General features: G+C 37.0%; 1 protein-coding gene and 1 non-coding gene across 2 annotated transcripts in view; both read left to right on the top strand.

Moving 5' to 3' along the window:
* The window catches only part of LOC106592346 (OTU domain-containing protein 7A), a 171,496-nt gene that overhangs the window by 75,301 nt on the left and 68,279 nt on the right, over positions 1 to 27,916 (top strand). Inside the window, exons 4-5 of the mRNA XM_045689748.1 lie at positions 4,351 to 4,533; positions 4,934 to 5,152. Of these exons, the coding sequence (XP_045545704.1) occupies positions 4,351 to 4,533; positions 4,934 to 5,152 (402 nt within the window). The remainder of the gene's footprint in view (positions 1 to 4,350; positions 4,534 to 4,933; positions 5,153 to 27,916) is intronic.
* On the top strand, positions 6,437 to 6,512 carry trnat-ugu (transfer RNA threonine (anticodon UGU)). The gene has a single exon. It is a non-coding gene; the product is annotated as a tRNA-Thr (tRNA).

Genomic DNA, 27,916 nt, shown 5'->3' with positions numbered 1-27,916 from the left:
ACTTGAATTGTAATTCATCCCTCGACCAGCACCTCTCTTCTACCATACTGAACCTAGACCAGCACCTCTCTTCTACCATACTGAACCTAGACCAGCACCTCTCTTCTACCATACTGAACCTAGACCAGCACCTCTCTTCTACCATACTGAACCTAGACCAGCAACTCTCTTCTACCATACTGAACCTAGACCAGCACCTCTCTTCTACCATACTGAACCTAGACCAGCACCTCTCTTCTACCATACTGAACCTAGACCAGCAACTATCTTCTTCCATACCGCACCTAGACCTGCACCTCTCTTCTACCATACTGAACCTAGACCAGCACCTCTCTTCTTCCATACTGAACCTAGACCAGCACCACCTCTCTTCTACCATACTGAACCTAGACCAGCACCTCTCTTCTACCATACTGAACCTAGACCAGCACCTCTCTTCTACCATACTGAACCTAGACCAGCACCTCTCTTCTACCATACTGAACCTAAACCAGCACCTCTCTTCTACCATACTGAACCTCGACCAGCACCTCTCTTCTACCATACTGAACCTAGACCAGCACCTCTCTTCTACCATACTGAACCTAGACCAGCACCTCTCTTCTACCATACTGAACCTAGACCAGCACCTCTCTTCTACCATACTGAACCTAGACCAGCACCTCTCCTCTTCCTCCTCCTCCTCTTTCTCTTCCTCTTCCTCCTCTATCTCATTCTCTCTCTCCCTTTCTCTGTATCTCTATCCCTCTCACTCTCTCTCTCTCTCTCCTCTCTCTCTCTCTCTCTCTCTCTCTCTCTCTCTCTCCGTGTCTGCCCTCCAGCTCTTTGTTAGTTTGACTTCATCTTAGTTTGACTTATGCTCTCTCTCTCTCTCTCTCCCTTTCTCTCTCTCCCCCCTCACTCTCCCTTATCCCCACTCTCTCTCTCCCCCCATCTCTCCCCATCTCTCTCTCCCCCATCTCTCTCTCCCCATCTCTCTCTCCCCCTCTCTCTCTCTCCCTCTCCCCCTCTCTCTCCCCCCTCTCTCTCTCTCCCTCTCCCCCTCTCTCTCCCTCTCTCTCTCTCTCCCCCTCTCTCTCTCCCTCTCCCCTCTCTCTCTCTCCCTCTCCCCCCTCTCTCTCTATCCCTATCCCCCTCTCTCTCCCCCTCTCCCCTCTCGCTCTCTCTCTCTCTCTCTCTCTCTCTCTCTGTGTCTGCACTCCAGCTTGTTCTTAGTTTAACTTATGCAGAGGAGGATGATGTGCGTAGGTAGAGGGGCGGGTCCTGATTACACACAAACACACAAACACACACACACACCTCTCAGAGTCATGAAGCCGGAGGATGCTGCCAGTCAAGCCACACCCCAGCCAAGGACACTCGGTGGTGACCATGGCAACCACTGCTGCTCTGCTCCAGATTTAGAGAGAGAGAGAGAGAGAGAGAGAGAGAGAGAGAGAGAGAGAGAGAGACAGACAGACAGACAGACAGACAGACAGACAGACAGACAGACAGACAGACAGACAGACAGACAGACAGACAGACAGACAGACAGACAGACAGACAGACAGACAGACAGACAGACAGACAGACAGACAGACAGACAGACAGACAGACAGACAGACAGGGAGAGAGATAAAGATAGAGAGATAGAGAGAAGGAGAGAGATAAAGATAGAGAGATAGAGAGAAGGAGAGAGATAAAGATAGAGAGATAGAGAGAAGGAGAGAGATAAAGATAGAGAGATAGAGAGAAGGAGAGAGATAAAGATAGAGAGATAAAGATAGAGAGATAGAGAGAAGGAGAGAAAGAAGGAAAGAAAAGAAATAGACAGATAGGTAAAGGAAGACAGGTGTAGAGTGAAGGAGAGAAAGAAGGATAGAAAGAAGGAGAGAAAAGAAATAGACATAGATAAAGGAAGACAGGCGTAGAGAGAAAAGGAGAGAAAGAAGGAGAGAAAAGAAATAGACAGATAGATAAAGGAAGACAGGCGTAGAGAGAAGGAGAGAGAGAAGGAGAGAAAGAAGGAGAGAAAAGAAATAGACAGATAGGTAAAGGAAGACAGGCGTAGAGAGAAGGAGAGAGAGAAGGAGAGAAAGAAGGAGAGAAAAGAAATAGACAGATAAAGGAAGACAGGCGTAGAGAGAAAAGGAGAGAAAGAAGGAGAGAAAAGAAATAGACAGATAGATAAAGGAAGACAGGCGTAGAGAGAAGGAGAGAGAGAAGGAGAGAAAGAAGGAGAGAAAAGAAATAGACAGATAGATAAAGGAAGACAGGTGTAGAGAGAAGGAGAGAGAGAGAAAAGGATAGAGAGAGAAACAGAGAAATTTATGTTAAGGGATAGAGAGAGAAACAGAGGGATTTTTGTCAGTCGAATGCATCATAATATTTTCAGTTCAGTTGATATAAGGACCATCATCTCAGTAACATTAAACATCTGGCCATGAGGCGTAGACAAAATGTTTACAGCAGTGGAGAAAAGATTTAGCAAATTGTATAACTCATTTCATGTAACTCTACACATTTTTTCTTCCATAGGATGGAGAGAAATGTTTACAGTGTTTTAATATGATATCTGAGTTTGAGTGACATAACAAAATCAATGGGGGCTCCGCGGTCGGTCATTCATCCAGGATTACTACAAGTTCAGATATCTGACTAGACTACGTTACCCATCTAAATGTTTAATGACATGGCTAATTGAGTGAGTGACTGTCAGTGACTGACTTAATGAGGAAAACTGCTTGGGGCTCCCGAGTGGCGCAGCGATCTAAAGCACTGCCTCTCAGTAATTAGAGGTGTCAACTACAGACCCTGGTTCGATTCCAGCCTGTATCACAGCGGTCTAAAGCACTGCCTCTCAGTAATTAGAGGTGTCAACTACAGACCCTGGTTCGATTCCAGGCTGTATCACAGCGGTCTAAAGCACTGCCTCTCAGTAATTAGAGGTGTCAACTACAGACCCTGGTTTGATTCCAGCCTGTATCACAGCGGTCTAAAGCACTGCCTCTCAGTAATTAGAGGTGTCAACTACAGACCCTGGTTCGATTCCAGGCTGTATCACAGCAGTCTAAGGCACTGCCTCTCAGTGCTAGAGGCGTCACTACAGACGCTGGTTCGATTCCAGCCTGTATCACAGCGGTCTAAGGCACTGCCTCTCAGTGCTAGAGGCGTCAACTACAGACCCTGGTTCGATTCCAGCCTGTATCACAGCGGTCTAAGGCACTGCATCTCAGTGCTAGAGGTGTCACTACAGACCCTGGTTTGATTCCAGGCTGTATCACAGCGGTCTAAGGCACTGCATCTCAGTGCTAGAGGCGTCACTACAGTCCGCTTGACTTCCCCTGACCCTCCAGTACAAAGCCGTTTAATTGGTTGGCTCCAGTTGTGCTGTTTCCGGTGGTCTAAGCGGTACTGCTGGTCCCAGACAACAGTAACACTGGTCTTTTGATAGATAGAGTACCGTGGTGTGTGTGTGTGTGTGTGTGTGTGTGTGTGTGTGTGTGTGTGTGTGTGAGTGTCAGTGTGTACCAGGTTATGTAATGGTTCTATCGTAGGGTCCTAGGGTCGTCTGGGGACAGCGGTAGGCTTCTCTTCTCTCTACCTGTCACACAAATGAATCTAATGGCCGTGTGATGTATGCACTATGTCTGAGTTGAATGAACGTTGCTGGCTGTCTTTCCAACGGTGTGGTTATGTGCTCTGAGTTGTATAAAGGGCCATTCAAGGGACTAACTAGTTGTCTGTCTGTCTGTCTGTCTGTCTGTCTGTCTGTCTGTCTGTCTGTCTGTCTGTCTGTCTGATGTACTGTACATGCTGTGGGTTGTGTTGTAACAGGAAGCAGCTGTCTGCTACTGTCTCACTGTACACACTATACCTTGTTCCTGTATAGGTGGGGTAGTTTATCTCAGTAGCTCATATCTGATCACAGCAACAGTATATACATCCCAGGTGTGTTGTTACAGCTCTGCAGGGTCACTAGCTAGCACAGCCACAAAGTCATCTGATTTGAAACCTAACCTTAAACCCTAAACTTAACCTCACTGCTAACCTTTTTTTTTTGTTTTCATGAATTTATATGATTATATAGCCAATTGTGACTTTGCCGCTGGCCCGTCTAATGGGAAATCATTCCGCTCTGCCTCCAGGACAATAGATGCCTGTGATGAAGGGTTAAGATGCTAATTCATTCAAGACTGGTTCATCAGTTGAGCTAAATACAGACGCACTGTTACTTTACTGTGGGTCCCTAACAATGGTGTGTGTGTGTGTGTGTCTGTGTGTGTGTGTGTGTGTGTGTGTGTGTGTGTGTGTGTGTGTGTGTGTGTGTGTGTGTGTGTGTGTGTGTGTGTGTGCGTGTGTGTCCTGCAGGTAAGAACTGGGACCTGAGCTCTGCTCTCAGTGACTATGAGCAGCTAAGACAAGTACACACTGTCAACCTGCCCACTGTCTTCAACGAGGGCCGTTACTACCGGCAACCGGACCACGACACCCCCCAGCACCTCAGCAAGGTGGAGCGGCCCGGTGTCCAGAGACAGGAGGACAACATGCAAGGTGAGCCAAACCATCTGGGGGGGGCAGTGACTTTCCAATATTGAGTAATATTATAGAGTTTTGTTTATATTGTTGTAGTTGACTGGACCTAAACATGTAAGGAATAGGTTCGTCTAGAAAACAGTTGAATGCTATGAAGGTGCCATTTTCTTTAATCACTCTCTCTCTATCTCTCTCTTTCTTTCTCTCTCTCTCCCCCTCCCTCCTTCCATCTCCCCCTCTCTTTCCCTCCCTCCCTTCCCCTCTCCCCCCTCTTCCCTCTCTCCACCTCCACCTCTCCTCCCCTCTCTCCCTACCTTCCCTCCCTTCCTTTCCTCTCTCCCCCTCCCCCCTCCTCCTCCCCTCCCTCCCTCTCCTCTCTCCCCCTCTCCTCCTCCCTTCCCTCTCTGTCTCCCTCCAGAGAAGCGCCTGTCTCGGGGCATCTCCCATGCCAGCTCTGCCATCGTGTCGTTGGCACGGTTCCACGTGGCCAGTGAGTGTAGCAGTGAGCAGTTCCCCCTGGAGATGCCCATCTACACCTTCCAGCTGCCTGACCTCAGCGTCTACAGTGAAGACTTCAGGACCTTCATAGAGAGGGACCTCATCGAACAGTCTACGATGATGGCCCTGGAACAGGCTGGTGAGCGGGACATTCCACACACACACACACACACACACACACACACACACACACACACACACACACACACACACACACACACACACACACACACACACACACACACACAGGGGAAATGAGAGAGAGAGGTATACGTTCAGTTGATATAGGTGAACACAATTTCTCCTTTTGGTTCCTGAAGCCGCGCCTGGGATGATGTTGCATTTGATTACAAGCTGTCTGGCCCGTCAGAGAGGACCCTTCACTGCTTCTAGTGATTACAAGCTATCTGGCCCGTCAGAGAGGACCCTTCACTGCTTCTAGTGATTACAAGCTGTCTGGCCCGTGGGAGAGAGGAAGCTTCACTGCTTCTAGTGATTACAAGCTGTCTGGCCCGTCAGAGAGGACACTTCACTGCTTCTAGTGATTACAAGCTGTCTGGCCCGTCAGAGAGAGGACCCTTCACTGCTTCTAGTGATTACAAGCTGTCTGGCCCGTGGGAGAGAGGAAGCTTCACTGCTTCTAGTGATTACAAGCTGTCTGGCCCGTTAGAGAGGACCCTTCACTGCTTCTAGTGATTACAAGCTGTCTGGCCTGTCAGAGAGAGGACCCTTCACTGCTTCTAGTGATTACAAGCTGTCTGGCCCGTCAGAGAGAGGAAGCTTCACTGCTTCTAGTGATTACAAGCTGTCTGGCCCGTCAGAGAGAGGACCCTTCACTGCTTCTAGTGATTACAAGCTGTCTGGCCCGTCAGAGAGAGGATGTTTCACTGCTTCTTGTGATTACAAGCTGTCTGGCCCGTCAGAGAGAGGACCCTTCACTGCTTCTAGTGATTACAAGCTGTCTGGCCCGTGGGAGAGAGGACGTTTCACTGCTTCTAGTGATTAAGGATGCGTCCCAAATGGAATCCTATTCCCTTTAGTGCACTACTTTGACCAGGGTCTGTATGGCTCTGGCCTACAGTAGTGCACTATGTAGGGAATAGGGAGACGTTTGGGACTCAGCTCTCAGAGAACACGTTGGTTTTGTTTCTCCACAGAGGAGTTGCTTTAAAGGATGACTTGTTACTTGTCTGTTCCCATCAGGATAGAGCTGTTGTTGTTGTGTTACTATGAGTCACACGTACACACTAGTCTATGATGAACACATCACATGACACATGGCACAAGCCTTGTACTGTAAGACACTGTTCCACATGGTCAAAATTCTAGTGAAACTTTGCATGTCATTTTAAACCTTTGATTTTACAATTGGATACAGTCACTGTTTCATTAGAATCTATGCAAATATTACAAGCTGAGATGTGGTCCCTTGTGGCTCAGTTGGTAGAGCATGGTGCTTGTAATGCCAGGGTTGTGGGTTCGATTCCCACGGGGGACCAGTATGATATACACTCTCACTACTGTAAGACTCTGGGTAAGAGTGTCTACTGAAATGTATAAGTCATGAGAAGATATTGTCAATCAGTGTGTCGAGTCCTAGACTTAGATTAATGAGACAGCTGGAGGAAGTGTAGATACAAGACCATGGTGCTTGCCTACGGAGCCTTGAGGGGAACGGCACCTCCGTACCTTCAGGCTCTGATCAGTCCCTACACCCAAACGAGGGCACTGCGCTCATCCTCCTCTGGCCTGCTGGCCCCCCTACCTCTGAGGAAGCACAGTTCCCGCTCAGCCCAGTCAAAACTGTTTGCTGCTCTGGCACCCCTATGGTGGAACAAGCTCCCTCACGACGCCAGGACAGCGGAGTCAATCACCAACTTCCGGAGACACCTGAAACCCCACCTCTTTAAGGAATACCTGGGATAGGATAAAGTAATCCTTCTATAACCCCCCCTAAAAGATTTAGATGCACTATTCTAAAGTGGTTGTTCAACTGGATATCATAAGGTGAATGCACCAATTTGTGAGTCGCTCTGGATAAGAGCGTCTGCTAAATGACTTAAATGTAAAATACAACATCTATCTGTTTGGTTACAGATTACTGGTAGTATGTAGATAAAACAACAACATCTATCTGTTTGGTTACAGATTACTGGTAGTCTGTAGATAAAACTACATTATCTGTTTGGTTATAGATTACTGGTAGTCTGTAGATAAAACAACATATATCTGTTTGGTTATAGATTACTGGTAGTCTGTAGATAAAACAACATCTATCTATCTGTTTGGTTACAGATTACTGGTAGTCTGTAGATAAAACAACATCTATCTGTTTGGTTACAGATTACTGGTAGTCTGTAGATAAAACAACATCTATTTGTTTGGATACAGATTACTGGTAGTCTGTAGATAAAACAACAACATCTATCTGTTTGGTTACAGATTACTGGTAGTCTGTAGATAAAACAACATCTATCTGTTTGGATACAGATTACTGTTAGTCTGTAGATACAACAACAACATCTATCTGTTTGGTTACAGATTACTGGTAGTCTGTAGATAAAACAACAACATATATCTGTTTGGATACAGATTACTGGTAGTCTGTAGATACAACAACAACATCTATCTGTTTGGTTACAGATTACTGGTAGTCTGTAGATAAAACAACAACATCTATCTGTTTGGTTACAGATTACTGGTAGTCTGTAGATAAAACAACAACATCTATCTGTTTGGTTACAGATTACTGGTAGTCTGTAGATAAAACAACAACATCTATCTGTTTGGTTACAGATTACTGGTAGTCTGTAGATAAAACAACTATCTGTTTGGTTACAGATTACTGGTAGTCTGTAGATAAAACAACTATCTGTTTGGTTACAGATTACTGGTAGTCTGTAGATAAAACAACAACATCTATCTGTTTGGTTACAGATTACTGGTAGTCTGTAGATAAAACAACTATCTGTTTGGTTACAGATTACTGGTAGTCTGTAGATAAAACAACAACATCTATCTGTTTGGTTACAGATTACTGGTAGTCTGTAGATAAAACAACAACATCTATCTGTTTGGTTACAGATTACTGGTAGTCTGTAGATAAAACAACTATCTGTTTGGTTACAGATTACTGGTAGTCTGTAGATAAAACAACAACATCTATCTGTTTGGATACAGATTACTGGTAGTCTGTAGATAAAACAACAGCATCTATCTGTTTGCTAACAGATTACTGGTAGTCTGTAGATAAAACAACATCTATCTGTTTGGTTACAGATTACTGGTAGTCTGTAGATAAAACAACAACATCTATCTGTTTGGTTACAGATTACTGGTAGTCTGTAGATAAAACAACATCTATCTGTTTGGTTACAGATTACTGGTAGTCTGTAGATATAACAACATCTATCTGTTTGGTTACAGATTACTGGTAGTCTGTAGATAAAACAACAACATCTATCTGTTTGGTTACAGATTACTGGTAGTCTGTAGATAAAACAACATCTATCTGTTTGGATACAGATTATTGTTAGTCTGTAGATACAACAACAACATCTATCTGTTTGGTTACAGATTACTGGTAGTCTGTAGATAAAACAACATTATCTGTTTGGTTACATATTACTGGTAGTCTGTAGATAAAACAACATCTATCTGTTTGGTTACAGATTACTGCTAGTCTGTAGATAAAACAACAACATCTATCTGTTTGCTAACAGATTACTGGTAGTCTGTAGATAAAACAACATCTATCTGTTTGGTTACAGATTACTGGTAGTCTGTAGATAAAACACCATCTATCTGTTTGGTTACAGATTACTGGTAGTCTGTAGATAAAACAATATCTTTCTGTTTGGTTACAGATTACTGGTAGTCTGTAGATAAAAAAACATCATCTATCTGTTTGGTTACAGATTACTGGTAGTCTATAGATTAAACAACATCTATCTGTTTGGTTACAGATTACTGGTAGTCTGTAGATAAAACAACAACATCTATCTGTTTGGTTACAGATTACTGGTAGTCTGTAGATAAAACTACATTATCTGTTTGGTTATAGATTACTGGTAGTCTGTAGATAAAACAACATATATCTGTTTGGTTATAGATTACTGGTAGTCTGTAGATAAAACAACATCTATCTATCTGTTTGGTTACAGATTACTGGTAGTCTGTAGATAAAACAACATCTATCTGTTTGGTTACAGATTACTGGTAGTCTGTAGATAAAACAACATCTATTTGTTTGGATACAGATTACTGGTAGTCTGTAGATAAAACAACAACATCTATCTGTTTGGTTACAGATTACTGGTAGTCTGTAGATAAAACAACATCTATCTGTTTGGATACAGATTACTGTTAGTCTGTAGATACAACAACAACATCTATCTGTTTGGTTACAGATTACTGGTAGTCTGTAGATAAAACAACAACATATATCTGTTTGGATACAGATTACTGGTAGTCTGTAGATACAACAACAACATCTATCTGTTTGGTTACAGATTACTGGTAGTCTGTAGATAAAACAACTATCTGTTTGGTTACAGATTACTGGTAGTCTGTAGATAAAATAACTATCTGTTTGGTTACAGATTACTGGTAGTCTGTAGATAAAACAACAACATCTATCTGTTTGGTTACAGATTACTGGTAGTCTGTAGATAAAACAACTATCTGTTTGGTTACAGATTACTGGTAGTCTGTAGATAAAACAACAACATCTATCTGTTTGGTTACAGATTACTGGTAGTCTGTAGATAAAACAACAACATCTATCTGTTTGGTTACAGATTACTGGTAGTCTGTAGATAAAACAACTATCTGTTTGGTTACAGATTACTGGTAGTCTGTAGATAAAACAACAACATCTATCTGTTTGGTTACAGATTACTGGTAGTCTGTAGATAAAACAACAACATCTATCTGTTTGGTTACAGATTACTGGTAGTCTGTAGATAAAACAACATCTATCTGTTTGGATACAGATTATTGTTAGTCTGTAGATACAACAACAACATCAATCTGTTTGGTTACAGATTACTGGTAGTCTGTAGATAAAACAACATTATCTGTTTGGTTACATATTACTGGTAGTCTGTAGATAAAACAACATCTATCTGTTTGGTTACAGATTACTGCTAGTCTGTAGATAAAACAACAACATCTATCTGTTTGCTAACAGATTACTGGTAGTCTGTAGATAAAACAACATCTATCTGTTTGGTTACAGATTACTGGTAGTCTGTAGATAAAACACCATCTATCTGTTTGGTTACAGATTACTGGTAGTCTGTAGATAAAACAATATCTTTCTGTTTGGTTACAGATTACTGGTAGTCTGTAGATAAAAAAACATCATCTATCTGTTTGGTTACAGATTACTGGTAGTCTATAGATTAAACAACATCTATCTGTTTGGTTACAGATTACTGGTAGTCTGTAGATAAAACAAAATCTATCTGTTTGGATACAGATTACTGGTAGTCTGTAGATATAACAACATCTATCTGTTTGGTTACAGATTACTGGTAGTCTGTAGATAAAACAACAACATCTATCTGTTTGGTTACAGATTACTGGTAGTCTGTAGATAAAACAACATCATCTATCTGTATGGATACAGATTACTGGTAGTCTGTAGATAAAACAACATCTATCTGTTTGGATACAGATTACTGGTAGTCTGTAGATAAAACAACAGCATCTATCTGTTTGCTAACAGATTACTGGTAGTCTGTAGATAAAACAACATCTATCTGTTTGGATACAGATTACTGGTAGTCTGTAGATAAAACAACATCTATCTGTTTGGTTACAGATTACTGCTAGTCTGTAGATAAAACAACAGCATCTATCTGTTTGGTTACAGATTACTCGTAGTCTGTAGATAAAACAACAACATATATCTGTTTGAATACAAATTACTGGTAGTCTGTAGATACAACAACAACATCTATCTCTTTGGTTACAGATTACTGGTAGTCTGTAGATAAAACAACAACATCTATCTGTTTGGTTACAGATTACTGCTAGTCTGTAGATACAACAACAGCATCTATCTGTTTGGTTACAGATTACTGGTAGTCTGTAGATAAAACAACAACATATATATGTTTGGTTACAGATTACTGGTAGTCTGTAGATAAAACCACATCTATCTGTTTGGTTACAGATTACTGGTAGTCTGTAGATAAAACAACAACATCTATCTGTTTGGTTACATATTACTGGTAGTCTGTAGATAAACCAACATATATCTGTTTGGTTACAGATTACTGCTAGTCTGTAGATAAAACAACAACATCTATCTGTTTGCTAACAGATTACTGGTAGTCTGTAGATAAAACAACATCTATCTGTTTGGTTACAGATTACTGGTAGTCTGTAGATAAAACAGCATCTATCTGTTTGGTTACACATTACTGTTAGTCTGTAGGTAAAACAACATCTATCTGTTTGGTTACAGATTACTGGTAGTCTATAGATTAAACAACATCTATCTGTTTGGTTACAGTTTACTGGTAGTCTGTAGATAAAACAACATCTATCTGTTTGGATACAGATTACTGGTTGTCTGTAGATAAAACAACAGCATCTATCTGTTTGCTAACAGATTACTGGTAGTCTGTAGATAAAACAACATCTATCCGTTTGGTTACAGATTACTGGTAGTCTGTAGATAAAACAACATCTATCTGTTTGGATACAGATTACTGTTAGTCTGTAGATACAACAACAACATCTATCTGTTTGGTTACAGATTACTGGTAGTCTGTAGATAAAACAACAACATATATCTGTTTGGATACAGATTACTGGTAGTCTGTAGATACAACAACAACATCTATCTGTTTGGTTACAGATTACTGGTAGTCTGTAGATAAAACAACAACATCTATCTGTTTGGTTACAGATTACTGGTAGTCTGTAGATAAAACAACAACATCTATCTGTTTGGTTACAGATTACTGGTAGTCTGTAGATAAAACAACTATCTGTTTGGTTACAGATTACTGGTAGTCTGTAGATAAAACAACAACATCTATCTGTTTGGATACAGATTACTGGTAGTCTGTAGATAAAACAACAACATCTATCTGTTTGGATACAGATTACTGGTAGTCTGTAGATAAAACAACAACATCTATCTGTTTGGTTACAGATTACTGGTAGTCTGTAGATAAAACAACATCTATCTGTTTGGATACAGATTATTGTTAGTCTGTAGATACAACAACAACATCTATCTGTTTGGTTACAGATTACTGGTAGTCTGTAGATAAAACAACATTATCTGTTTGGTTACATATTACTGGTAGTCTGTAGATAAAAAAACATCATCTATCTGTTTGGTTACAGATTACTGGTAGTCTATAGATTAAACAACAACTATCTGTTTGGTTACAGATTACTGGTAGTCTGTAGATAAAACAAAATCTATCTGTTTGGATACAGATTACTGGTAGTCTGTAGATATAACAACATCTATCTGTTTGGTTACAGATTACTGGTAGTCTGTAGATAAAACAACAACATCTATCTGTTTGGTTACAGATTACTGGTAGTCTGTAGATAAAACAACATCATCTATCTGTATGGATACAGATTACTGGTAGTCTGTAGATAAAACAACATCTATCTGTTTGGATACAGATTACTGGTAGTCTGTAGATAAAACAACAGCATCTATCTGTTTGCTAACAGATTACTGGTAGTCTGTAGATAAAACAACATCTATCTGTTTGGATACAGATTACTGGTAGTCTGTAGATAAAACAACATCATCTATCTGTTTGGTTACAGATTACTGCTAGTCTGTAGATACAACAACAGCATCTATCTGTTTGGTTACAGATTACTGGTAGTCTGTAGATAAAACAACAACATATATATGTTTGGTTACAGATTACTGGTAGTCTGTAGATAAAACCACATCTATCTGTTTGGTTACAGATTACTGGTAGTCTGTAGATAAAACAACAACATCTATCTGTTTGGTTACATATTACTGGTAGTCTGTAGATAAACCAACATATATCTGTTTGGTTACAGATTACTGCTAGTCTGTAGATAAAACAACAACATCTATCTGTTTGCTAACAGATTACTGGTAGTCTGTAGATAAAACAACATCTATCTGTTTGGTTACAGATTACTGGTAGTCTGTAGATAAAACAGCATCTATCTGTTTGGTTACACATTACTGGTAGTCTGTAGGTAAAACAACATCTATCTGTTTGGTTACAGATTACTGGTAGTCTATAGATTAAACAACATCTATCTGTTTGGTTACAGTTTACTGGTAGTCTGTAGATAAAACAACATCTATCTGTTTGGATACAGATTACTGGTTGTCTGTAGATAAAACAACAGCATCTATCTGTTTGCTAACAGATTACTGGTAGTCTGTAGATAAAACAACATCTATCTGTTTGGTTACAGATTACTGGTAGTCTGTAGATAAAACAACATCTATCTGTTTGGTTACAGATTACTGCTAGTCTGTAGATAAAACAACAGCATCTATCTGTTTGGTTACAGATTACTGGTAGTCTGTAGATAAAACAACAACATATATCTGTTTGAATACAAATTACTGGTAGTCTGTAGATACAACAACAACATCTATCTCTTTGGTTACAGATTACTGGTAGTCTGTAGATAAAACAACAACATCTATCTGTTTGGATACAGATTACTGGTAGTCTGTAGATACAACAACAGCATCTATCTGTTTGGTTACAGATTACTGGTAGTCTGTAGATAAAACAACAACATATATATGTTTGGTTACAGATTACTGGTAGTCTGTAGATAAAACCACATCTATCTGTTTGGTTACAGATTACTGGTAGTCTGTAGATAAAACAACAACATCTATCTGTTTGGTTACATATTACTGGTAGTCTGTAGATAAACCAACATATATCTGTTTGGTTACAGATTACTGGTAGTCTGTAGATAAAACAACAACATCTATCTGTTTGCTAACAGATTACTGGTAGTCTGTAGATAAAACAACATCTATCTGTTTGGTTACAGATTACTGGTAGTCTGTAGATAAAACAGCATCTATCTGTTTGGTTACACATTACTGGTAGTCTGTAGGTAAAACAACATCTATCTGTTTGGTTACAGATTACTGGTAGTCTATAGATTAAACAACATCTATCTGTTTGGTTACAGTTTACTGGTAGTCTGTAGATAAAACAACATCTATCTGTTTGGATACAGATTACTGGTAGTCTGTAGATAAAACAACAACATCTATCTGTTTGGTTACAGATTACTGCTAGTCTGTTGATACAACAACAGCATCTATCTGTTTGGTTACAGATTACTGGTAGTCTGTAGATAAAACAACATCTATCTGTTTGGTTACAGATTACTGGTAGTCTGTAGATAAAACAACAACATATATATGTTTGGTTACAGATTACTGGTAGTCTGTAGATAAAACCACATCTATCTGTTTGGTTACAGATTACTGGTAGTCCGTAGATAAAACAACAACATCTATCTGTTTGGTTACATATTACTGGTAGTCTGTAGATAAAACAACATCTATCTGTTTGGTTACAGATTACTGGTAGTCTGTAGATAAAACAACAACATCTATCTGTTTGGTTACAGATTACTGGTAGTCTGTAGATAAAACAGCATCTATCTGTTTGGTTACAGATTACTGGTAGTCTGTAGATAAAACAACATCTATCTGTTTGGTTACAGATTACTGGTAATCTGTAGATAAAACAACATCATCTATCTGTTTGGTTACAGATTAATGGTAGTCTATAGATTAAACAACATATATCTGTTTGGTTACAGATTACTGGTAGTCTGTAGATAAAACAACATCTACCTGTTTGGATACAGATTACTGGTAGTCTGTAGATAAAACAACAGCATCTATCTGTTTGCTAACAGATTACTGGTAGTCTGTAGATAAAACAACATCTATCTGTTTGGTTACAGATTACTGGTAGTCTGTAGATAAAACAACATCTATCTGTTTGGATACAGATTACTGGTAGTCTGTAGATAAAACAACAGCATCTATCTGTTTGCTAACAGATTACTGGTAGTCTGTAGATAAAACAACATCTATCTGTTTGGTTACAGATTACTGGTAGTCTGTAGATAAAACAGCATCTATCTGTTTGGTTACAGATTACTGGTAGTCTGTAGATAAAACAGCATCTAACTGTTTGGTTACAGATTACTGGTAGTCTGTAGATAAAACAACATCTATCTGTTTGGTTACAGATTATTGGTAGTCTGTAGATAAAACAACAACATCTATCTGTTTGGTTACAAATTACTGGTAGTCTATAGATTAAACAACATCTATCTGTTTGGTTACAGATTACTGGTAGTCTGTAGATAAAACAAAATCTATCTGTTTGGATACAGATTACTGGTAGTCTGTAGATAAAACAACATCTATCTGTTTGGTTACAGATTACTGGTAGTCTGTAGATAAAACAACAACATATATATGTTTGGTTACAGATTACTGGTAGTCTGTAGATAAAACCACATCTATCTGTTTGGTTACAGATTACTGGTAGTCCGTAGATAAAACAACAACATCTATCTGTTTGGTTACATATTACTGGTAGTCTGTAGATAAAACAACATCTATCTGTTTGGTTACAGATTACTGCTAGTCTGTAGATAAAACAACAACATCTATCTGTTTGGTTACAGATTACTGGTAGTCTGTAGATAAAACAGCATCTATCTGTTTGGTTACACATTACTGGTAGTCTGTAGATAAAACAACATCTATCTGTTTGGTTACAGATTACTGGTAATCTGTAGATAAAACAACATCATCTATCTGTTTGGTTACAGATTAATGGTAGTCTATAGATTAAACAACATATATCTGTTTGGTTACAGATTACTGGTAGTCTGTAGATAAAACAACATCTATCTGTTTGGATACAGATTACTGGTAGTCTGTAGATAAAACAACAGCATCTATCTGTTTGGTTACAGATTACTGGTAGTCTGTAGATAAAACAACATCTATCTGTTTGGTTACAGATTACTGGTAGTCTGTAGATAAAACAACAACATATATATGTTTGGTTACAGATTACTGGTAGTCTGTAGATAAAACCACATCTATCTGTTTGGTTACAGATTACTGGTAGTCCGTAGATAAAACAACAACATCTATCTGTTTGGTTACAGATTACTGGTAGTCTGTAGATAAAACAACATCTATCTGTTTGGTTACAGATTACTGGTAGTCTGTAGATAAAACAACAACATCTATCTGTTTGGTTACAGATTACTGGTAGTCTGTAGATAAAACAGCATCTATCTGTTTGGTTACAGATTACTGGTAGTCTGTAGATAAAACAACATCTATCTGTTTGGTTACAGATTACTGGTAGTCTGTAGATAAAACAACAACATCTATCTGTTTGGTTACAGATTAATGGTAGTCTATAGATAAAACAACATATATCTGTTTGGTTACAGATTACTGGTAGTCTGTAGATAAAACAACATCTATCTGTTTGGATACAGATTACTGGTAGTCTGTAGATAAAACAACAGCATCTATCTGTTTGCTAACAGATTACTGGTAGTCTGTAGATAAAACAACATCTATCTGTTTGGTTACAGATTACTGGTAGTCTGTAGATAAAACAACATCTATCTGTTTGGATACAGATTACTGGTAGTCTGTAGATAAAACAACAGCATCTATCTGTTTGCTAACAGATTACTGGTAGTCTGTAGATAAAACAACATCTATCTGTTTGGTTACAGATTACTGGTAGTCTGTAGATAAAACAGCATCTATCTGTTTGGTTACAGATTACTGGTAGTCTGTAGATAAAACAGCATCTATCTGTTTGGTTACAGATTACTGGTAGTCTGTAGATAAAACAACATCTATCTGTTTGGTTACAGATTACTGGTAGTCTGTAGATAAAACAACAACATCTATCTGTTTGGTTACAGATTACTGGTAGTCTATAGATTAAACAACATCTATCTGTTTGGTTACAGATTACTGGTAGTCTGTAGATAAAACAACAACATATATATGTTTGGTTACAGATTACTGGTAGTCTGTAGATAAAACCACATCTATCTGTTTGGTTACAGATTACTGGTAGTCCGTAGATAAAACAACAACATCTATCTGTTTGGTTACATATTACTGGTAGTCTGTAGATAAAACAACATCTATCTGTTTGGTTACAGATTACTGGTAGTCTGTAGATAAAACAACAACATCTATCTGTTTGGTTACAGATTACTGGTAGTCTGTAGATAAAACAGCATCTATCTGTTTGGTTACAGATTACTGGTAGTATGTAGATAAAACCACATCTATCTGTTTGGTTACAGATTACTGGTAGTCTGTAGATAAAACAACATCATCTATCTGTTTGGTTACAGATTAATGGTAGTCTATAGATTAAACAACATATATCTGTTTGGTTACAGATTACTGGTAGTCTGTAGATAAAACAACATCTACCTGTTTGGATACAGATTACTGGTAGTCTGTAGATAAAACAACAGCATCTATCTGTTTGGTTACAGATTACTGGTAGTCTGTAGATAAAACAACATCTATCTGTTTGGTTACAGATTACTGGTAGTCTGTAGATAAAACAACAACATATATATGTTTGGTTACAGATTACTGGTAGTCTGTAGATAAAACCACATCTATCTGTTTGGTTACAGATTACTGGTAGTCCGTAGATAAAACAACAACATCTATCTGTTTGGTTACATATTACTGGTAGTCTGTAGATAAAACAACATCTATCTGTTTGGTTACAGATTACTGCTAGTCTGTAGATAAAACAACAACATCTATCTGTTTGGTTACAGATTACTGGTAGTCTGTAGATAAAACAGCATCTATCTGTTTGGTTACACATTACTGGTAGTCTGTAGATAAAACAACATCTATCTGTTTGGTTACAGATTACTGGTAATCTGTAGATAAAACAACATCATCTATCTGTTTGGTTACAGATTAATGGTAGTCTATAGATTAAACAACATATATCTGTTTGGTTACAGATTACTGGTAGTCTGTAGATAAAACAACATCTACCTGTTTGGATACAGATTACTGGTAGTCTGTAGATAAAACAACAGCATCTATCTGTTTGCTAACAGATTACTGGTAGTCTGTAGATAAAACAACATCTATCTGTTTGGTTACAGATTACTGGTAGTCTGTAGATAAAACAACAACATCTATCTGTTTGGTTACAGATTACTGGTAGTCTGTAGATAAAACAAAATCTATCTGTTTGGATACAGATTACTGGTAGTCTGTAGATAAAAGAACATCTATCTGTTTGGATACAGATTACTGGTAGTCTGTAGATAAAACAACATCTATCTGTTTGGTTACAGATTACTGGTAGTCTGTAGATAAAACAACATCTATCTGTTTGGATACAGATTACTGGTAGTCTGTAGATAAAACAACAACATCTATCTGTTTGGTTACAGATTACTGGTAGTCTGTAGATAAAACAACATCTATCTGTTTGGATACAGATTACTGTTAGTCTGTAGATACAACAACAACATCTATCTGTTTGGTTACAGATTACTGGTAGTCTGTAGATAAAACAACAACATCTATCTGTTTGGATACAGATTACTGGTAGTCTGTAGATAAAACAACAACATCTATCTGTTTGGTTACAGATTACTGGTAGTCTGTAGATAAAACAACATCTATCTGTTTGGATACAGATTATTGTTAGTCTGTAGATACAACAACAACATCTATCTGTTTGGTTACAGATTACTGGTAGTCTGTAGATAAAACAACATTATCTGTTTGGTTACATATTACTGGTAGTCTGTAGATAAAACAACATCTATCTGTTTGGTTACAGATTACTGCTAGTCTGTAGATAAAACAACAACATCTATCTGTTTGCTAACAGATTACTGGTAGTCTGTAGATAAAACAACATCTATCTGTTTGGTTACAGATTACTGGTAGTCTGTAGATAAAACACCATCTATCTGTTTGGTTACAGATTACTGGTAGTCTGTAGATAAAACAACATCTATCTGTTTGGTTACAGATTACTGGTAGTCTGTATATAAAAAAACATCATCTATCTGTTTGGTTACAGATTACTGGTAGTCTGTAGATAAAACAACATCTATCTGTTTGGTTACAGATTACTGGTAGTCTGTAGATAAAAAAACATCTATCTGTTTGGATACAGATTACTGGTAGTCTGTAGATATAACAACATCTATCTGTTTGGTTACAGATTACTGGTAGTCTGTAGATAAAACAACAACATCTATCTGTTTGGTTACAGATTACTGGTAGTCTGTAGATAAAACAACATCATCTATCTGTTTGGATACAGATTACTGGTAGTCTGTAGATAAAACAACATCTATCTGTTTGGATACAGATTACTGGTAGTCTGTAGATAAAACAACAGCATCTATCTGTTTGCTAACAGATTACTGGTAGTCTGTAGATAAAACAACATCTATCTGTTTGGTTACAGATTACTGGTAGTCTGTAGATAAAACAACATCTATCTGTTTGGTTACAGATTACTGGTAGTCTGTAGATAAAACAACAGCATCTATCTGTTTGGTTACAGATTACTGGTAGTCTGTAGATAAAACAACAACATCTATCTGTTTGAATACAAATTACTGGTAGTCTGTAGATACAACAACAACATCTATCTGTTTGGTTACAGATTACTGGTAGTCTGTAGATAAAACAACAACATCTATCTGTTTGGTTACAGATTACTGCTAGTCTGTAGATACAACAACAGCATCTATCTGTTTGGTTACAGATTACTGGTAGTCTGTAGATAAAACAACAACATATATATGTTTGGTTACAGATTACTGGTAGTCTGTAGATAAAACAACATCTATCTGTTTGGTTACAGATTACTGCTAGTCTGTAGATAAAACAACAAAATCTATCTGTTTGGTTACACATTACTGGTAGTCTGTAGATATAACAACATCTATCTGTTTGGTTACAGATTACTGGTAGTCTGTAGATAAAACAACAACATCTATCTGTTTGGTTACAGATTACTGGTAGTCTGTAGATAAAACAACATCTATCTGTTTGGTTACAGATTACTGGTAGTCTGTAGATAAAACAGCATCTATCTGTTTGGTTACAGATTACTGGTAGTCTGTAGATAAAACAACATCTATCTGTTTGGTTACAGATTACTGGTAGTCTGTAGATAAAACAACATCTATCTGTTTGGTTACAGATTACTGGTAGTCTGTAGATAAAACAAAATCTATCTGTTTGGATACAGATTACTGGTAGTCTGTAGATAAAACAACATCTATCTGTTTGGTTACAGATTACTGGTAGTCTGTAGATAAAACAACAACATATATATGTTTGGTTACAGATTACTGGTAGTCTGTAGATAAAACAACATCTATCTGTTTGGTTACAGATTACTGGTAGTCTGTAGATAAAACAACAACATCTATCTGTTTGGTTACAGATTACTGGTAGTCTGTAGATAAAACAACATCTATCTGTTTGGTTACAGATTACTGGTAGTCTGTAGATAAAACAACAACATCTATCTGTTTGGTTACAGATTACTGGTAGTCTGTAGATAAAAACAGCATCTATCTGTTTGGTTACAGATTACTGGTAGTCTGTAGATAAAACAACATCTATCTGTTTGGTTACAGATTACTGGTAATCTGTAGATAAAACAACATCATCTATCTGTTTGGTTACAGATTAATGGTAGTCTATAGATTAAACAACATATATCTGTTTGGTTACAGATTACTGGTAGTCTGTAGATAAAACAACATCTACCTGTTTGGATACAGATTACTGGTAGTCTGTAGATAAAACAACAGCATCTATCTGTTTGGTTACAGATTACTGGTAGTCTGTAGATAAAACAACATCTATCTGTTTGGTTACAGATTACTGGTAGTCTGTAGATAAAACAACAACATATATATGTTTGGTTACAGATTACTGGTAGTCTGTAGATAAAACAACATCTATCTGTTTGGTTACAGATTACTGGTAGTCCGTAGATAAAACAACAACATCTATCTGTTTGGTTACATATTACTGGTAGTCTGTAGATAAAACAACATCTATCTGTTTGGTTACAGATTACTGGTAGTCTGTAGATAAAACAACAACATCTATCTGTTTGGTTACAGATTACTGGTAGTCTGTAGATAAAACAACAGCATCTATCTGTTTGGTTACAGATTACTGGTAGTCTGTAGATAAAACAACATCTATCTGTTTGGTTACAGATTACTGGTAGTCTGTAGATAAAACAAACATCTATCTGTTTGGTTACAGATTAATGGTAGTCTGTAGATTACAACAACATCTATCTGTTTGGTTACAGATTACTGGTAGTCTGTAGATAAAACAACATCTATCTGTTTGGATACAGATTACTGGTAGTCTGTAGATAAAACAACAGCATCTATCTGTTTGGTTACAGATTACTGGTAGTCTGTAGATAAAACAACATCTATCTGTTTGGTTACAGATTACTGGTAGTCTGTAGATAAAACAACATCTATCTGTTTGGTTACAGATTACTGGTAGTCTGTAGATAAAACAACAGCATCTATCTGTTTGGTAACAGATTACTGGTAGTCTGTAGATAAAACAACATCTATCTGTTTGGTTACAGATTACTGGTAGTCTGTAGATAAAACAGCATCTATCTGTTTGGTTACAGATTACTGGTAGTCTGTAGATAAAACAGCATCTATCTGTTTGGTTACAGATTACTGGTAGTCTGTAGATAAAACAGCATCTATCTGTTTGGTTACAGATTACTGGTAGTCTGTAGATAAAACAACATCTATCTGTTTGGTTACAGATTATTGGTAGTCTGTAGATAAAACAACAACATCTATCTGTTTGGTTACAAATTACTGGTAGTCTATAGATTAAACAACATCTATCTGTTTGGTTACAGATTACTGGTAGTCTGTAGATAAAACAAAATCTATCTGTTTGGATACAGATTACTGGTAGTCTGTAGATAAAACAACATCTATCTGTTTGGATACAGATTACTGGTAGTCTGTAGATAAAACAACATCTATCTGTTTGGTTACAGATTACTGGTAGTCTGTAGATAAAACAACATCTATCTGTTTGGATACAGATTACTGGTAGTCTGTAGATAAAACAACAACATCTATCTGTTTGGTTACAGATTACTGGTAGTCTGTAGATAAAACAACATCTATCTGTTTGGATACAGATTACTGGTAGTCTGTAGATATAACAACATCTATCTGTTTGGTTACAGATTACTGGTAGTCTGTAGATAAAACAACAACATCTATCTGTTTGGTTACAGATTACTGGTAGTCTGTAGATAAAACAACATCATCTATCTGTATGGATACAGATTACTGGTAGTCTGTAGATAAAACAACATCTATCTGTTTGGTTACAGATTACTGGTAGTCTGTAGATAAAACAACAGCATCTATCTGTTTGCTAACAGATTACTGGTAGTCTGTAGATAAAACAACATCTATCTGTTTGGTTACAGATTACTGGTAGTCTGTAGATAAAACAACATCTATCTGTTTGGTTACAGATTACTGCTAGTCTGTAGATAAAACAACAGCATCTATCTGTTTGGTTACAGATTACTGGTAGTCTGTAGATAAAACAACAACATATATCTGTTTGAATACAAATTACTGGTAGTCTGTAGATACAACAACAACATCTATCTGTTTGGTTACAGATTACTGGTAGTCTGTAGATAAAACAACAACATCTATCTGTTTGGTTACAGATTACTGGTAGTCTGTAGATAAAACAACATCATCTATCTGTTTGGTTACAGATTACTGGTAGTCTGTAGATAAAACAACAACATATATATGTTTGGTTACAGATTACTGGTAGTCTGTAGATAAAACAACATCTATCTGTTTGGTTACAGATTACTGGTAGTCTGTAGATAAAACAACAACATCTATCTGTTTGGTTACAGATTACTGGTAGTCTGTAGATAAACCAACATATATCTGTTTGGTTACAGATTACTGCTAGTCTGTAGATAAAACAACAACATCTATCTGTTTGCTAACAGATTACTGGTAGTCTGTAGATAAAACAACATCTATCTGTTTGGTTACAGATTACTGGTAGTCTGTAGATAAAACAGCATCTATCTGTTTGGTTACAGATTACTGGTAGTCTGTAGGTAAAACAACATCTATCTGTTTGGTTACAGATTACTGGTAGTCTATAGATTAAACAACATCTATCTGTTTGGTTACAGTTTACTGGTAGTCTGTAGATAAAACAAAATCTATCTGTTTGGATACAGATTACTGGTAGTCTGTAGATAAAACAACATCTATCTGTTTGGTTACAGATTACTGGTAGTCTGTAGATAAAACAACAACATATATATGTTTGGTTACAGATTACTGGTAGTCTGTAGATAAAAACAACATCTATCTGTTTGGTTACAGATTACTGGTAGTCCGTAGATAAAACAACAACATCTATCTGTTTGGTTACAGATTACTGGTAGTCTGTAGATAAAACAACATTTATCTGTTTGGTTACAGATTACTGCTAGTCTGTAGATAAAACAACAACATCTATCTGTTTGGTTACAGATTACTGGTAGTCTGTAGATAAAACAGCATCTATCTGTTTGGTTACACATTACTGGTAGTCTGTAGATAAAACAACATCTATCTGTTTGGTTACAGATTACTGGTAATCTGTAGATAAAACAACATCATCTATCTGTTTGGTTACAGATTAATGGTAGTCTATAGATTAAACAACATATATCTGTTTGGTTACAGATTACTGGTAGTCTGTAGATAAAACAACATCTACCTGTTTGGATACAGATTACTGGTAGTCTGTAGATAAAACAACAGCATCTATCTGTTTGGTTACAGATTACTGGTAGTCTGTAGATAAAACAACATCTATCTGTTTGGTTACAGATTACTGGTAGTCTGTAGATAAAACAACAACATATATCTGTTTGGTTACAGATTACTGGTAATCTGTAGATAAAACAACATCTATCTGTTTGGTTACAGATTACTGGTAGTCTGTAGATAAAACAACAACATCTATCTGTTTGGTTACAGATTACTGGTAGTCTGTAGATAAAACAACATCTATCTGTTTGGTTACAGATTACTGGTAGTCTGTAGATAAAACAACAACATCTATCTGTTTGGTTACAGATTACTGGTAGTCTGTAGATAAAAACAGCATCTATCTGTTTGGTTACAGATTACTGGTAGTCTGTAGATAAAACAACATCTATCTTTTGGTTACAGATTACTGGTAGTCTGTAGATAAAACAACAACATCTATCTGTTTGGTTACAGATTAATGGTAGTCTATAGATTAAACAACATATATCTGTTTGGTTACAGATTACTGGTAGTCTGTAGATAAAACAACATCTATCTGTTTGGATACAGATTACTGGTAGTCTGTAGATAAAACAACAGCATCTATCTGTTTGGTTACAGATTACTGGTAGTCTGTAGATAAAACAACATCTATCTGTTTGGTTACAGATTACTGGTAGTCTGTAGATAAAACAACATCTATCTGTTTGGATACAGATTACTGGTAGTCTGTAGATAAAACAACATCATCTATCTGTTTGGATACAGATTACTGGTAGTCTGTAGATAAAACAACATCTATCTGTTTGGTTACAGATTACTGGTAGTCTGTAGATAAAACAGCATCTATCTGTTTGGTTACAGATTACTGGTAGTCTGTAGATAAAACAACAACATCTATCTGTTTGGTTACAGATTACTGGTAGTCTGTAGATAAAACAGCATCTATCTGTTTGGTTACAGATTACTGGTAGTCTGTAGATAAAACAACATCTATCTGTTTGGTTACAGATTACTGGTAGTCTGTAGATAAAACAACAACATCTATCTGTTTGGTTACAGATTACTGGTAGTCTATAGATTAAACAACATCTATCTGTTTGGTTACAGATTACTGGTAGTCTGTAGATAAAACAAAATCTATCTGTTTGGATACAGATTACTGGTAGTCTGTAGATAAAACAACATCTATCTGTTTGGATACAGATTACTGGTAGTCTGTAGATAAAACAACATCTATCTGTTTGGTTACAGATTACTGGTAGTCTGTAGATAAAACAACATCTATCTGTTTGGATACAGATTACTGGTAGTCTGTAGATAAAACAACAACATCTATCTGTTTGGTTACAGATTACTGGTAGTCTGTAGATAAAACAACATCTATCTGTTTGGTTACAGATTACTGGTAGTCTGTAGATAAAACAACAACATCTATCTGTTTGGTTACAGATTACTGGTAGTCTGTAGATAAAACAACATCATCTATCTGTATGGATACAGATTACTGGTAGTCTGTAGATAAAACAACATCTATCTGTTTGGATACAGATTACTGGTAGTCTGTAGATAAAACAACAGCATCTATCTGTTTGGTTACAGATTACTGGTAGTCTGTAGATAAAACAACATCTATCTGTTTGGTTACAGATTACTGGTAGTCTGTAGATAAAACAACATCTATCTGTTTGGTTACAGATTACTGGTAGTCTGTAGATAAAACAACAGCATCTATCTGTTTGGTTACAGATTACTGGTAGTCTGTAGATAAAACAACAACATATATCTGTTTGAATACAGATTACTGGTAGTCTGTAGATAAACAACAACATCTGTCTGTTTGGTTACAGATTACTGGTAGTCTGTAGATAAAACAACAACATCTATCTGTTTGGTTACAGATTACTGGTAGTCTGTAGATACAACAACAGCATCTATCTGTTTGGTTACAGATTACTGGTAGTCTGTAGATAAAACAACAACATCTATCTGTTTGGTTACAGATTACTGGTAGTCTGTAGATAAAACAACATCTATCTGTTTGGTTACAGATTACTGGTAGTCTGTAGATAAAACAACAACATCTATCTGTTTGGATACAGATTACTGGTAGTCTGTAGATAAAACAACATCTATCTGTTTGGTTACAGATTACTGGTAGTCTGTAGATAAAACAACAACATCTATCTGTTTGGTAACAGATTACTGGTAGTCTGTAGATAAAAAACAACATCTATCTGTTTGGTTACAGATTACTGGTAGTCTGTAGATAAAACAACATCTATCTGTTTGGTTACAGATTACTGGTAGTCTGTAGATAAAACAACATCTATCTGTTTGGTTACAGATTACTGGTAGTCTGTAGATAAAACAACATCTATCTGTTTGGTTACAGATTACTGGTAGTCTGTAGATAAAACAACATCTATCTGTTTGGTTACAGATTACTGGTAGTCTGTAGATAAAACAACATCTATCTGTTTGGTTACAGATTACTGGTAGTCTGTAGATAAAACAACAACATCTATCTGTTTGGTTACAGATTACTGGTAGTCTGTAGATAAAACAACATCTATCTGTTTGGTTACAGATTACTGGTAGTCTGTAGATAAAACAACAACATCTATCTGTTTGGTTACAGATTACTGGTAGTCTGTAGATAAAACAACATCTATCTGTTTGGTTACAGATTACTGGTAGTCTGTAGATAAAACAACAACATCTATCTGTTTGGTTACAGATTACTGGTAGTCTGTAGATAAAACAACATCTATCTGTTTGGTTACAGATTACTGGTAGTCTGTAGATAAAACAACATCTATCTGTTTGGTTACAGATTACTGGTAGTCTGTAGATAAAACAACATCATCTATCTGTTTGGATACAGATTACTGGTAGTCTGTAGATTAAACAACATCTATCTGTTTGGTTACAGATTACTGGTAGTCTGTAGATAAAAAAACAGCATCTATCTGTTTGGATACAGATTACTGGTAGTCTGTAGATAAAACAAACATCTATCTGTTTGGTTACAGATTACTGGTAGTCTGTAGATAAAACAACATCTATCTGTTTGGTTACAGATTACTGGTAGTCTGTAGATAAAACAACAACATCTATCTGTTTGGTTACAGATTACTGGTAGTCTGTAGATAAAACAACATCTATCTGTTTGGTTACAGATTACTGGTAGTCTGTAGATAAAACAACAACATCTATCTGTTTGGTTACAGATTACTGGTAGTCTGTAGATAAAACAACATCTATCTGTTTGGTTACAGATTACTGCTAGTCTGTAGATAAAACAACAACATCTATCTGTTTGGTTACAGATTACTGGTAGTCTGTAGATAAAACAACAGCATCTATCTGTTTGGTTACAGATTACTGGTAGTCTGTAGATAAAACAACATCTATCTGTTTGGTTACAGATTACTGGTAGTCTGTAGATAAAACAACATCATCTATCTGTTTGGATACAGATTACTGGTAGTCTGTAGATAAAACAACATCTATCTGTTTGGTTACAGATTACTGGTAGTCTGTAGATAAAAACAACATCTATCTGTTTGGTTACAGATTACTGGTAGTCTGTAGATAAAACAAAATCTATCTGTTTGGATACAGATTACTGGTAGTCTGTAGATAAAAACAACATCTATCTGTTTGGTTACAGATTACTGGTAGTCTGTAGATAAAACAACAACATATATCTGTTTGGTTACAGATTACTGGTAGTCTGTAGATAAAACAACATCTATCTGTTTGGTTACAGATTACTGGTAGTCTGTAGATAAAACAACAACATCTATCTGTTTGGTTACAGATTACTGGTAGTCTGTAGATAAAACAACATCTATCTGTTTGGTTACAGATTACTGCTAGTCTGTAGATAAAACAACAACATCTATCTGTTTGGTTACAGATTACTGGTAGTCTGTAGATA

This window comes from Salmo salar, chromosome ssa11 (genome assembly GCF_905237065.1).
Source record: "Salmo salar chromosome ssa11, Ssal_v3.1, whole genome shotgun sequence".
NCBI lineage: Eukaryota > Metazoa > Chordata > Actinopteri > Salmoniformes > Salmonidae > Salmo > Salmo salar.
The sequence above is the reverse complement of the archived record's forward strand: the minus strand, read 5'-3'. Positions and strand labels throughout refer to the sequence as shown.